This window comes from Orbicella faveolata, unplaced genomic scaffold, assembly GCF_042242905.1.
Source record: "Orbicella faveolata isolate gen_17 unplaced genomic scaffold, um_ofav_v1 contig_37, whole genome shotgun sequence".
In the NCBI taxonomy this organism is placed as follows: Eukaryota; Metazoa; Cnidaria; class Anthozoa; order Scleractinia; family Merulinidae; genus Orbicella; species Orbicella faveolata.
The window spans coordinates 1,534,484-1,549,664 of record NW_028301566.1 but is presented as its reverse complement, the minus strand read 5'-3'; the positions used below and the strand labels follow the sequence as shown (position 1 = coordinate 1,549,664).

The 15,181-nt window shown below is 38.3% G+C and overlaps 1 protein-coding gene across 1 annotated transcript; it reads left to right on the top strand.

The window, feature by feature from the left end:
- The first annotated feature begins 6,674 nt into the window (after positions 1–6,674).
- LOC110057791 (uncharacterized) lies at positions 6,675–12,895 on the top strand. The gene is made up of 7 exons (XM_089275738.1): positions 6,675–6,732; positions 6,927–7,167; positions 7,860–9,124; positions 10,366–10,512; positions 11,096–11,220; positions 12,168–12,321; positions 12,801–12,895. Exons 1-7 carry the CDS (start codon positions 6,675–6,677, stop codon positions 12,893–12,895), a joined length of 2,085 nt encoding a protein of 694 aa, XP_089131864.1.
- Positions 12,896–15,181: the final 2,286 nt, after the last annotated feature.

Genomic DNA, 15,181 nt, shown 5'->3' with positions numbered 1-15,181 from the left:
TTCATTTCCCAGATTCTGGACTTTATCCATTGACCGGTTTTGATTTTTATTTTGAATTGGGTGACACTGAAAACCAGCAATAGTAGAAATTTTCGACTGTTTTATTACCTAGACCGCGTCAGTGAAAGAAAAATTATGAGATGGGCACCGACGTCACAGAGGTCATGGGTTTGAGTCCCATTCAAGCCTGGGACTTTGTCTCACTTTATACCACAAAGATGTACACAGCTGTACTATACCAGGGCCTGTAGGTCGAGCAACCTCGTTCTCAGGTCCAGGGGGCGGTAAGATGAGAGACCCTGGGAACGAGGTTGTAGGTAGGGGACTTCATAGCCAGTTTGTTGCAAAAATGGGCGTACGATCTTGACAAAAATATCTAAATACTATTAAAAAAGACACCAGCAGATACGAAACCCAAAACCACTGGTGGAAAATGGAACGCATACCCCGACATGCTCAACAGCTGTGCTCGCAAGGTCCTTGGACTGAGGCAGTATTGCTAAAGGTAAACTAAAATCGGTGTTAGAGGCAAGTGCTGACCTAGACTGATTTAAATTCGGATAGTCATACATATATCGAGAATATACCCATTATTAATTCAACCCAGGCCTTATTTTCGCAACTACATAACTGCTACAGCTTGCTTACATACATATACATACATACATACATTCTTTATTCAAGACGCAAAGTTACAAAAGTATACATATAAAAACAAAAGATAAAAAAGAAAAGGCGTCTCGAAAAGGAAGTTATGAGGTAAACCCTATGTAAAAACTCCCTAAAAATAATACGAGAAATACTGAAAATATATAAAAACAAGGATCCTTAATTAAACATTCGGATACAATTTGAGCTTCGATCGGAATAGCTGGAAGCTATCAGCTTCCACTAAGTCTCTTGGTAAATTATTCCATAGCTTAACTATTCTAATAAAAAAAAGAATGTTTGTAACAATTGAGTTTGGCAGGTTTGATATAAAGTTTGTACGAATGATTAGCTCTCGTACACTTAGTTTTGGCGAATTCGAAAAAGTCTTCAAATTTCAGATGATAAAAACCAAAAACAATCTGTCTGATCTGTCATGTTTTTACATGTTTATCCCGCATCTGTTTAAAGTTCAAAATACATATATGTTTATGGACTAAATCTCAGGTGAAGTCCATAAACTTTCCAAGAAAGAAAAACGAGACCAATATTCCTCAGCACGATCCGAACAAGCTAATCACCTATAATTTTTACAATGGATCTTTTCAAATTCTGCTGATAAATAAATGCATCAATTCTCGATAAGCGCGCGACCGAAAGCTAAGTTTACATTTGCCTTTTTCAGTCCGCTTCCGTGGAAGTTATGTTTTTCATGAAATTATCCCTATAGCTATATAGGAAAATATATTTCTGTCTAGGAAGAATGTTTTGGAAAAGCAAATAGACCTTTTTCGCTTGGGCGGTTTATTGCACCATTACAGACCACGTGACATTCTCCAGAAAATTGTTCTTTTATCAATCTATAAATTTATTTTATTTATTTACTTCATCATATACACGCAACTATTTGAAAATTTGAAAGGAAGAATTCTCAAGAGAATCATCACATGGTCTGAAATGGGGCAACAAACCGCCCAGTCGAAAAAGGTCTATTTTCAGTCCTTATTGCAAAATTCGGAGCGTTCAGGGAACCAATCAGGAATGTCCTTTTCGTCATGGATGAATCTGCTGTTTGATAAATGATGCTTCATATAACAATGTAGAATTTCAAAAATAGATTGACCAATCAAGTTGAACCGTATCTCGGCTAGTGGTAATGTTGTTAGTGTCGCAAGCGTAGAGCATCGATCGATTTCGTCATCTAATTTGAACATAAGTTATTAATGCATAGTTGTTCCACGCAAATTGCTGCTGTGGTTGCTGATTATATCCGAAAGTCTTCTGTTCCAAATAGCAAGTCCGTCCTGAAAATTTATTATCTTTTTATGTTCCTTCTATCGCAGGAAGAAAAGAACAAACGATTGCAGCTGTTCTTTACACTACACAGAATGTAAAGTATCGGGATCAGTATAAAGTAACATTTAAATTACTGGACCGTACTGATATTTCCTGGGAATTAAAACGTAAACTGTGCTTTTAAAGCAGTACAGTTGGCTTTGCGGACACGCGCCAGGTATAGCTAAAATTGAGCTCAAATTGAGCTCGGAAGACCATCTAGATTTGAGAAAGAGTGCAAGAAAACTTGCTCAAGTACATACCAGATCTTTTCAGGTTTCTATGACTAATGGATCCTTCTGTAAATTGCTGGCGGTATCTCACAGCTGTTTGGTTCTATTGTCTTCTCAGATAACCTTAAATTTTCTCAATTTCCTCAAAATGATTTTATAAGCAATTACTGTCAACACTTTCGAAATGGGAAGCAGTTAAGCGGCTTAATCACTGGATATTCTTCATTTACTTATTTGTTTAGTTTATACCGTCATCATTGTTGTTATTCGGTTATTGGAACTTGAGAATCGCTCAGTAAAGCACTTGCGGCAATCTCCTCTTGATCGTCCATTTAGAAAATTCACGAAACACGCAAACACGTGTATTGATTGAACATGTATTGAAGGAATCAATTTATTTCAGATTTCACTGAGAATACCGTAGCAACTTCAATTTCAGTTCCCAATGTCTGTTCCCGTGTAAGATAGATCCTTGGGTAAGTTTTTCCATGGTTTTTTTTTTTTTTTTTTTTTTTTAATTTTTTCAAATATCAGCCTAATTTTCTATATTATTACGAGTTTATTCCATCATCCAGTATTCCCTAAACGGCAACTTAGGGTAAAACAACATCATGTAAAAGCTGAGAAGCTGTAAACGTCAGTTGGTAAATGCTGCGCTCCACAAGGACCAGTGAACTTCAGGGCGCTTTCTGGCTTTTCTGAATGTCATCCAGTTAGTAAAGGTTCATGTTTTAAACGGCTGCACAGTGCTATGATGCATTAAACTCACAGTGAGGTTTACTTAAAAATAAAGGTCATAGCGATGTCACGTATTTTTCAGGACGCTTGGTTTAGTGAGAGAATTTCTGAAAAGTAAAGTATGACGTCGAGGCCAAGCCTCTCTACAGTTATATTACATGAAATTTCGTTAATACTTTTTAACTGATTTCTTCGCATTTTAGGTTTGTGGCAAGAACATTTCGAGGCGTTTTTTTTCTAGAAATGTAATCTAGTTGAAGGTTTTTATTCGGTGATGGTTATAGAGAGGACAGTAGCGGTTCCATTGAAATAAATAACAATAAATTCGTCGTGCGTTAACTTCAAGGAAAATTGATATCTTTGTTGTCGTTGTTGTTGCAATTCAGCCCCTAACACGTTACAGTGGTAACTCAGAATTTCACAAAACTGTCTAATCTTCATACTGAAGTACTCCTAAAATGATCAATTTTTTAATCGAATTGTCTATGTATGATGGTACTCTAGCTGCTCCATATTAAAAAAAACTGATCGATATATCCTGAGCTGACCCAGACAAAAGGATATCACCAATTATAAAATAAAAACCCCACTGTAAGCAACCTAAAGATGGCGGCCAGGCCTCTAAGCGGCGCTTGGGGAAAACCGCTGAGCATACACATGACTGCACAATTTCTATCGAGTCAGTGACTAACGCAGATTTCTAGATCTTCTTCAATATTCCATTTCAATATAATTAATTGGAATGAAACCTAGATTTCCTAAGTGCATTCATATATTTTAGAAAAGCTACTTAATAGTGGTAAATTTCTATTTCTATATTTCATTGTTTCTCGCCACTTTGGACCATGTTTTCGGGGCTTGTGGCAAAATATAAAATAATAACGCATATATGAGGCAAATGTCGCAGCCATTTTTTTGGAATGCAGCCATATACAATAAGAACTGTAGATTGAGAATGCAAAACATCCTGTTGATGAACGCAGGCAATATTTTTCCTTTGGTTAATTCAGTTTATGTGAATTAAGTATTGCTCAATTAAGCCTCGAGATACATAAGAACGACATTTTAATAAACCAACCAATGAGACTTCTTCAATCAAATTTTGAGATGGAAATACAGTGGTTAAAACTTCTTTGGATTACTCTATCAAAGAATAAATCTCCGGTACGTGGTGTGAAATTTTCCACCCTTTATTAAATTTATTAAATCCAACTGAACAATTTTCCTGAACCCACTTGCACTGTAATCCGGAGAGAGATTCGGTGGGTAAGTCTTTGAATGGTTTTCAATACATATATCGCCCTGGTATAAATTCATATTTTTCTTATTGTTTACTTATTGCGTCTTGTTTATCTATGTATGCATCCCTAACCTAGAGTGGAAAGGCCAGAAAATGTTCACTTCGTAAATTTTACGCTTCAAACTGTTAAAATACCGGTGAAGTTTCGTTTTCCAAACTTTTCTCTGTAACTGACATAGCAAAGAACAGTTTTCAAAGAAGAATTCGTTGCGCTTCCTGCAAATCGTTAATTGTCAACTGGATATTGCATAATAAATATCTGCGTAAAAGTTTATAATATTTTCAATAAATATATATCAAAACCATTGTCCATTTTCCTTGAAAATCTCAATCATTTTATTGATCAACGTTGAATAGAAAGATGGATAATTTCTGATTGTCATAGAAAACTGAAAAAGGACAAACAGGGATTAATTAGGCAAACAAACTATTTTCTGGGATTTTAATAATTCGCAAAGCAGTTATTCACTGCAGTATAATGGAAAAGTTAACTTTGGATCTGTCCTTCTTATAATTAGAGTGTAATTCTTCACATGAAGCAGTTGTTCTCCGGCAAGAAAAGTAAAAGGTTGAAACCTTTGAACATGGACGTGCAGCGCCAGAATCATAATATGCAATGTTAATATTTGTCGTGCATGGAAACAGCAGTTTTTCTCTTCACTAGAAGTTACTCGAGGACAGCTTTCCTATAGTATAGTAACGTTTTGTTTCAGTGTGCGAGGGGCTCTATGATAAATCCTAATAGATTTAGTCCTATTGCGCTTTCTTCATTTTTCGTTTTCACAAATAAGATATCTTGTGATGTCCATTTTAATCAAACAGTTTGTGTTTTAGATAGATACTCCCTGTCATGTTAGAAAGACTTTGGTTTGCTGGTAGAGATTTATTTGCGAAGGTAATCGCGAGCTAAGAGATGTTCCTCCACCTGACTAAGTGAGGAATAGTGTTTGCTGCTTAACCACGTGACCGTGGACATCACTAAAGTTGATTGACAGTTGCTTACTGTATGCTAGTGTTCGTCTTTTGTTATAATGTGCAATTGTTTACCATTACCCTTCGATGCGTTTGCCGCATTACTAAGTTTGTGGTCCATACTGGCCTATTTTACTCGAGAGGGTAATTGCATTTGTGCTCAATCAAAACATCAGTGGCTTTCATGCTTTTAGCGTGGCGCCTTCCCTGTTAACTTGCTCCTTGGGTCTAGCAAGAATTTTATGATCAACTGTGTATAACGGACTGCCGTCTAGGTTTGAGAATGCAAATCAAATGGTTTCACAAATAGAATCCGAGTGTCACATGTCAAGCACAACTTTGTTTCTTCTTGTGTTTCAGATTTTATTATATTGCAGCTTTTCTACGGTGCTAGGAATGTTTTTGTGGTGGGCAATCTTTTTTCTCGGCATTTCATCCACGGGAGAAAGTAAGTGATGTTAAAGTATTCACCTTTACTAATCCTCGAATATACTTCAAGACTGTTTTCACAATGTTATGGGTATTTGCTATGACACTTGAAGGGCAAGGGATCGTTGCAGTATTAAACATATTCTTGCGCATAAGCGTAAAGCTCTGGCCAAACGATCGCAACATTTCAGCGTAACATATCGCAACATTGTTGGGCGTAAAATGTGAAAATGTTCAATATGTCGCAAAACGTCGCAAAGGGCGCGCGATATGTTGCGTTGAGATGTTGCGATCGTTTGGCCAGAGATTTTTAAAGTCCTGGCCAGACGTCGTTAAGGTGATTCCTCAGAAATAAAAGTTGCCGAACAATTTTTTTCAAACTTTCCCTACCAAGCACTGTTTCGGAAAAATACAATAAAAGGGATACGTCACCATACTCGTTTAAGAGATATGATGGGCCAATCTTACCCCATTCATAGTGCCTAAACACGCTCTTTATTTCATCAGTTCACGGTACATTTTGCGGTAGGTGGAGGCAAAGGTTTTTAAAGCAATACTTGAAAAAAAAATTGATAGACAGAAAGTCTTGGGTACTTGAAACAATGTAATACATAATTTATGGAAAAATCATACAATTCTAAACGACATTGACTCAAAACGTTCCTCGCATCGTTGTTTTTGAGGTCATAATTTGCATCCTCGAGTAACGGTTTTGTGCACTCTTTTAGCCATACTTTTTTTTCCTTCCGAACGATTTTTTTTCTTAATTTTTTGACTTTAAGAGGATGATTTCTAAACCAAAATTATGTAATATAAATAGAGGTAACCGTGCTCGTTTAAGAGAAAACGAGCATTTATTTCGCTGTCGAGTTTAGCTTGAGGGAAATCTCTTACGTTGTGTACGTGCACGAGCTCATGTGCGCGCGCTAAAGACGCGAGTGCGCAGCAGGGATGCGCAATGCAATACTGAGGAATCACCTTAAAAGGACGTTCACGCCCATTGTTACTGCGCATACATCATGTCGCAACGTCACGCCACGTCATTCATCAAGCGCGCGGGCTTAAGAAGAGATACAAGCAAGTATAGAGCTTGGTACATTTTTTAGTGACTTGGATCAATGACTGAAACAGTCATCTTCCTTATATTTCCACCGAACGCTTATGACTTCACGTCTTTCACTACAAATAATTTATTATTTTTACTTACTAATGACCACTATTGGATTTTTCTTAAATTGTTCATATTGGATTGTTGTGATTTTTGTGACTAGGTACCTTTACGGATAGAGAGTATCCTTGCCAGCCGTTTGAGGCGAACAAGACATTTTGGTGCGATGAGTTGTTTTCTCTCCCGCGACACAATGATGGAAACGTCAAATTCTGTAATCGTTCCCTTCTTTCATGTAACCCTAATAACACCAAATCCAAAAGAAGAGATGGCCTCCGCGATGGTTGCTACTGTGATCCGCTCTGTAAGACTCTTGGTGATTGCTGCGTTGACTTTGATCTTTGGTAAGGGTTTAATTCATCGCACTAGCAATAAACTTACATATAGAGTGTGTTAACGTGACGTCATCAAATTCTCAAATCCAAAACTTAAGAGCCCCTAAAGGTTTTATCCTCGTCAGGCGTAACAGGTACTAAATTTATATCTGTTTACAACTTTCCAGCTCAATAGCGTCCTTCGTTTGGAAACCAGCGCATTTTAAATTTCGGAGTTATGGCGGTGCGTGACATGAAGCAAAGATCGCGTTTGTCGAATAATATACGCTTATCTCGTGATTTTTAGCCATTTTAGGAGTTAAAGTATTAAGAAAAGTGCTTGTGTAGATGTTTGTTGGTTTGGTTCAGATAATCAGTTGTCTAGATAGCCAAAGTAAGTTCCAGTTCAAAGACGTATAACTGTATTGTAAAATTTTGTTATTTTCAAACTTTCAGCCACAGGTTTAGCTCGGGTTTATTCTTAAAACATTTGTAAAAAATTTCGCAAATTTCAGCCTCGATATTCTTATAAAATGTATACTTATCAAAACAAAGGTGTGCCAGATGTAAATTGTGGATAGTGCGATGCTACAAACTTGCTGTTTTGAGGCCGACCGAGCTGCCTGACTGAGTTTAAAAGCAGGATTCTATGATATTTGGAGTTATTAAACGAGGGTTAACTACAGAAAGTGAGTAATTATCTATTGTCTGTTTTATTTAAGGATCAAACCGAACAAATCTGAAAAAGGCATGTCACCAGAGGTTTTAGAGTGTAGAAAGGCTCCTTCCTCCATAAATAAAGATATCTATGGCTATGTGATGGTCGCCAGCTGTCCTTTATCTTGGAGTGATGCACAAACAGAACACGCCTGCTTGTCAACAAATTATTCCGCTGACCCTGCATCAGCTGTTCCAGTGGTTGATATGGTAACATCTTTGACTTATGCCAACATCTACTGCGCTATGTGTCATGGGAAGTCAGATAACCTTCGTCTTTGGGATGTCCAAATTTGGATGAAGCGCGGCGTCTCTGATATATCCTTACAGGTTATCCGATCCCCTGACACGTTTTGGGAGGTTAGGCCATTTGACATTCAAGTAGCACAAAAGTGTATTATTACACCAAATGCCGCCTTGATAGGGCAAGACACAAAACTCAAAAATCTGTGTCGTTCCTATGCCAATGGCGTGAATATTAAGCCTCATGGGTCATTTAAGAACCCTCACTGTGCTCTTCTTTGGAACAGAACCATCCTGAATAAAAAGGTAATATGCAGTAGAGGCCTACGGGTCGCACCCAGGCTTCCTTCACTGTTGTTTGCATTTACTAAAGCCCGCTCACAGACACGGCAAGTTCCACGGGGAGTAATTACTTTACACGTCGATTACACCTGCGAAATCAATGAAGTATATGATCCATTTCAGGGTAGGTGTATTCCTGTTATTCCTGCCAGCTCTTCAATCAGTGTCACTGTCGTCAACCAAAAGAAGTGCACCGCTGAGATTCGTTTCCTTCCCAATGAGTTTCAGATCTTGAGCAATAATTCCGTGCTTGTATTTGCTCATCACATGACGTACAGCAACGAAAGCTTTGTCCTGGCAAACAACACTTTGATCCTGTGCACTAACTTCTCCCGTAATTACACTGAGCGACGAATTACATTGGAGGACGTGAAAACCGAACAGCAATTTCCAGCGATACAAATCATTACATATGTTGGGTTTTCTGTGTCAATCGCCTTTCTTCTTTTCCTTCTGGTGACCTATTTGCTCTTTGCTGAACTACGTACCTTTCCTGGTAAAAAGGTGATGCATCTGTCATGCGCAATGATAGCCATGCAGTCGATATATCTTGTGTCTGACCCGGATGTTGTTTCCTCTGGAGTCTGCGCAGTGATTGGTGTTTTGCTGCATTATTTTGTCCTGGTTGTGTTCTCGTGGATGAGTACCATTGCCTACAACACTCAAAAGGTGTTTTCAAGTGGAAGTGAGTACACGATATGTTCAATTATAGTTCACCACAAAATTTTCTCCGATTCTTATTGGTTTAAATTGATCACGTGACGCGATAGTGTTCATCCGCGGAGACACTATCAGCCATAGTGTCCGTCCGAGGAAAATACCCAGATCGACAGTACCCGTCCGTGAAAATTTGTCTGTAAACAAGCGGGCTTATAGAAAATAAACAATTAAAGTTGGTTTAGTCTGTTTTCCTCTATAAGTTTTACATTTGGCTTTCACCGCTTCCGTCTAAAAGAGTTGAAAAAACATTCAATTTTTGAACTTGCGTGGAAGAAAATTTAGTGGTAAACAAAACTGAGACAACAGAGTGTTTATGTCTCGGAACTATTGGTCTGATAGTTGCCCCTTGGAAATTTAACGTTCTTAAAACTAGCGTGTTTGCTCTCGAAGCTTTGCTTCTCGGGCAAATATTTGTTTTATTAAAGAAGATCACATTTCCGAGGGCCGGCAACCATGATGTATTAAGATTGTAGGTTGAAAGGGCAATAAGATTTAGATCTAAAGCATAATTTACGTAGGAATTATGGATATACCGCATTGGACCAAATCTCGTAATTCCAACAAGAATATATGTACCTTATCGTTTCCGTAGTGGGAGGCGCGGTGGCCTCATGGTTAGTGCGCTCGTCTCCGGATCGAGCGGTCCGGGTTCGAGCCCTGGCCGGGGACATGGTGTTGTGTTCTTGGGCAAGACACTTTACTCTCACAGTGCCTCTCTCCACCCAGGTGTATAAATGGGTACCGGCGAACTTAATGCTGGGGGTAACCCTGCGATGGACTAGCATCCCATCCAGGGGGGAGTAGAAATACTCCTAGTCGCTTCATGCTACAGAAACCGGGATAAGCTCCGGCCTGATGGGCCACTTGGCTCGCATGCAGACTTTACCTTACCTTACCTATCGTTTCCGTATCCTAAATACTGCTGAAAACCACTTACCAAATGTCAGGAGGAAATGAATAGTTTTTAATTGTGTTCAGATCAATTGGTCAACAGTTTAAACCTAAAAACTGCAAGCAATCTCTTCATACCCAAAATTCAGTGGTGATAGTGACGAAGACGACAATAACGATGCTGCTGTCCGTACTGTTTAGATAACAATGCTTGGCGATATAATCAATTCTCAAACTGTTCATTGTTAGCATGTAACTGAACAAGACTATATAGGTTTATCTCTATGCTTATAACATTTTCATTAATAGACGCAGATATAAAGATTTTCAACTCCCCTCTGACTCACGAACAAAGAAGACGAACTTACACACGGAATTGTCTGTTCTGCTGGGGATTGCCCTTTGTCACTGTTGGTATCTGCGTGGTATTAGAGGTCACCAGCATCGGAAGTACCAGTTATGGTGAGTACTTATCCTAATAAATAAACATACTTAAGATTTGATTTCTACTTACAAGGCTAAAAAAGGTAAAAAGTAAATGGTGTTTTTTCCTTTTTTTTCCTTTTTTAGCCTTGTAAATAGAAATTACTTTTAAAGTCAAAGCGAATATTATAGACATTTGTTGCAATGACTTTGGAAAACGGTTCTAAAGAAGGGAGAAATTGGCCAATAACAGCAGCTAAACGAAATGAAGTGCAAATTCAATACAGGTTAAAAAAAACTCCAAAGATTAAAGTGAGTAGGACTGCTGGGACTGTAGCGCTACAAGACTCACATGAAAAGAAAGGACCAAGAAAAAACCAGCGGTTAAAGTGTGTTCAATGATTTGAGCGCAGTCTTAAACTGGGCACGTGAAATCCAGGAAATTAAAAGATTTTTGATTTGAAGAAAAGTTACTTACAAACCATCTGCTCTTATACTTAATTCTTTTACTTAACCACAGGAAAAATATTTCAAAATAGTTAATGTACTCATTTGGTCTTCAAATGTAAAGAAAAATTCTTTATTCCAGCGATGAATGCGTTGTGTTTCAAAAATGTTTTAGGAAATCATGACGGATGTCAGCTGAACCTTCCCGCTCGTACATTTGCCGTGGCGATCCCTGTTTCATTGATGCTGGTTTTTAACATTGGTGCTCTAATCCAGACCGTTGTTGCAATGAGAAAAAGTGCACAGGTATAAATGTTACCAAAATCAGATTAATTCGCAAGTTATCCTGAAAGAGCAAAGGTTTCCTCTGACTAAAAATAGCGAATACAGTGAGTAGCGAGCGAGTGGGATCGCCACTTCAGTGACAGAAGTAAACCGATTTCTACGAATCGCTGGTAGACGACGATCGCAATTGTAAGCGCTGCTTTCACAAGGAAAAGTGTTCTATCGTCAAGAAAAACCTAATATGACCGGATTTATATCACAGTTGTGCATGATAACGGCTCGCAAAAGATATACTGAGCGGAATGTGAAATACTTAGGAATAAACAAACACTGGACCGGGTTGTTCGGAAGCCGGTTAACGCTAACAAAGACAGTATTAAAAGTAAGCCGCAGTATAAATTTTCTTGAATACAAATGTTTTCACTGTTTATGTTTTTTGAAGTTTAACATAATTCAAACTTAAAAACTTAAAAAAGGTCAAACGATATTAACAGAAACCATCACGGAAAAGTTACAAAACTGAAATCAAAATTCTCGCAAATCCTGGGTTAGCTTAATCGAGCTTTGAACAACCCGGCCCAAATCTTTTTTGAAAGATAACATATTTAACTATTTATACTGTGAGGAATGACGAGTAGCGTAGACGGGTGATTATAAAATAAAAAAAATTGTGGTTTCCTTGTGAATTTGAAATGTTTTAATAAGGTATTTGTAAGAATTTATCCCAGGACTCTTAAAGTATGTTACGCATTTAACAAGACAAATGACCACGCCTGAGCTATAATGTTTCTTTTATATTTCTACCCAATTATTCATTTGTTAAACATAGTTACAATGAATTAGATTCGTGAAAGGTAACATTTCCCATTTATCACGCCACCATACTCTCACAAGCTAATATTGTTTTCAAATTTAATACGCAAACAAACAATAACCATTGCGTATAACACTTATTCCCCGAGGGAAACAAGGCTGCCTCCACTCAGAGAAATCTGCCTGTTATCGTGTTGAAGCTGACGTCAGTGTTAGGGGTCACGTGGATCTTGGGTTTTGTTCTTGCCTTCTATCAGACTCCTTATTTGGAATACCCGTATGTGCTGGTGAACAGTTTTCAAGGTAGGCATGGGATAAGCCAAATTGTTAAGATTTACAATGATTGATTGAATGTCAGTCGCGTGATGTTTCATTCCATTGCATCGACTAAATGCATAAGAAAAGTAAAGTAAAATCCTTTATTTAAAACACGATTATCGTTTAATCACTACATGCTTGAGGGGTCGTGTATTACAGAAAATCAGTCAAAAATATATTTATTATACCTGGCAAACCAGATCAAAAGGAGACAGCGACACTGGATGCATGTGTATGTAAATAAACTATTTAAATAGAAGGATAAAAACAACGATTGTTAAGCAGTCCATAGCTCAATTCGATGGTATTTATTTTAATGGTTCTTTTAATACTCTAACAATAGATTAATGCGTCCGTGCGATCTGTTCTCAATAAACGACAAAATTAAACATTTGTCCCCCAAATATGCAGGAAAAATATTTGTACTTAATAACAAGCTGCTACTAATTCTGTTACCTCAACAGGCGTCCTGATCTGCCTTTCATTTGTGTTTACGAGGAGAGTATACATCTTATACAAGCAAAAGTTCCTGTGCAGCACGGCAGCTTCTCCTAATTGAAACGAAGATAATAACCATGGATAGCGATGAGTTGAAATAATATTAATCATAACTATTCAAGAGAAAATTCCCAATGTAGGCCTTATATCCAAGGTTATCCCTCTTAAGTTATTTTCAGGCTTGGTACCCAGTTCTTACACGGGTGCTCGTGCAATGTATGGACGGCCCAAGCGGCTTTACACGCAGGTACTTGCTCATGTTTGGTTTACAAAAAGAAGGAAAACCTCCAACGCTGTGGGGATGCCTATTTTGATATTAACCCAAAAGGAGCTTCGGCAGTTGCTAGTTTTTTTAAAATACATTTGGGAACTTTCTCTCTCCTATCCAAACAAAAACAAACTGAATGAACGGCAGAAAAATGAACAGCCAACCGAGCGCAAAGCAAACGAAAGTGCAGCTTTGCACGGAGGGTTACTCCCTTGTATGGACTATATAGGTATGTGCGGCCCCAAAGGGTAGGGTTTTTCAGCCGTTTTGGCCGCAAATAGGGTATCGATTTTGGCCATTTTAGTCTTAAATAGTGTGTGGTTTTAGCACTCTAGTCATGAATTGCGTCTGTTCCTTAGAAGAAGCTACTTTTTCATCATTATTAATAAGACCGTCTACAAAAGCCCTTCCCCATTAAGGCAACTGTGCCAGCTGCAAAGGTCATAAATAGGGTATCGAATTTTTGGTCAGTTCATTAACAGGGTAGCAAAAATCGCAGATTTTGGTCATGAATAGGGTAAGGGTTTTGGGAAGTGGGCCGCACAACCCTACCCAACTTTTCTGGGAGTACCCCCCGGGATGGGGGATTTGCTCTCTTACTAAAGATCTTTTCTTGAGCCACGATAGCTCAAGTCTTGAATATTTCCCGCAATTTAATCACGACCACCCTAGTTCTTCCAGATTTCCTAAAATTGCCACAAATAAAAGTTTTGCATCGTAGAGCAGAAATCAAACCTATGCCATACCGTTCTCATGCTGCTCATCGATTTTTTTTGTTATTTGCACTGCAGTGTAAATTAACGCACACGCATTCGTACTTTTCTCAGTCATATAATAAACGAGTAATAGTTTCAAAGCTTGGCAGTTAAGGATTTATACTAAAAGCGATATTTGAACGTTCTTTAAAATTGCACTAATTGCTTGAATGCTCGTGCAATTTTAAGGGAATTTCCAAATGTTACTTGTAATATAATTGCACATGCATTATTACGATTGCCTACTCTCTATTGCGTATATTACTGTCCAACAGTGTTTAAAAGCATTACGTCTTTTCCTCAGCTTAAAAATATAAGAGGTAGGTTATGTCTGCATACTAGCCAGGCCGGAGCTCATCCCGGTTTCTGTAGCATGAAGCGACCAGGAGTTTTTCTACTTTCCCCTGGATGGGATGCTAGTCCATCGCAGGGTCACCCCCAGCATTAAGTTTGCCGGTACCCATTTATACACCTGGGTGGAGAGAGGCACTGTGAGAGTAAAGTGTCTTGCCCAAGAACACAACATAATTGTCCCCGGCCAGGGCTCAAACCCGGACCGCTTGATCCAGAGACGAGCGCTCTAACCATGAGGCCACCGCGCCTCCCTATAAGACCAATTGCATAAAATGTTCTAATCTAACTCAAAGGAAGAACTAAGTAAGGAAAGAAGTAAGTGAGTAAGTAAGTAATAAAATATTAGTAAGTAAATGATAAAATGTTAGTAATAAATAAGCATCCATGTTCAGAGCTAATTTAGTTCCATTTGACTCCTGTTATTGTGGTTCCACGTGATTCTCCGTGCACTCAACACAAGAGGTGACTTGATGCTCAACGTACTTTACGAGCATGAAACACTTATGTCCAGGATTGAACACAGTTACAAATTTTACAAATTTTACGATTTTTCGTATGAGTTTCAAATTCAACAAATTTTGCGATTTTTCGTTGAGCTCTACACGATTTACAAAAATTTGCTCCTAACGTTTTTGTGGAAGATAGGCTATCAATAACAGGCTCGAACTATGGCAGATCATTGTACATCCAGTGTAGTGTCGACTCGCCGCCATCTTGTAGCTTTGGTGATAGCAAAATTCTTGACTACAGGAACTAGGGCCGATTCATACCGGGTAGAAATGCCAAATGGAACAGGAAAAAGGACAACCTCGAGAGGTCTACCGAGATTTTCGAAACGAATTTCCTTAAACTTTCTGTTCCATTCGGCTTTGAACCAGAATTTCCGGAAATTTTGGTCGAATAAAACGCGGCCTTGGACTTAGACTTTGATCGTTACACGGTAGGCTCGCTTAAACGCAACAGTTATGTT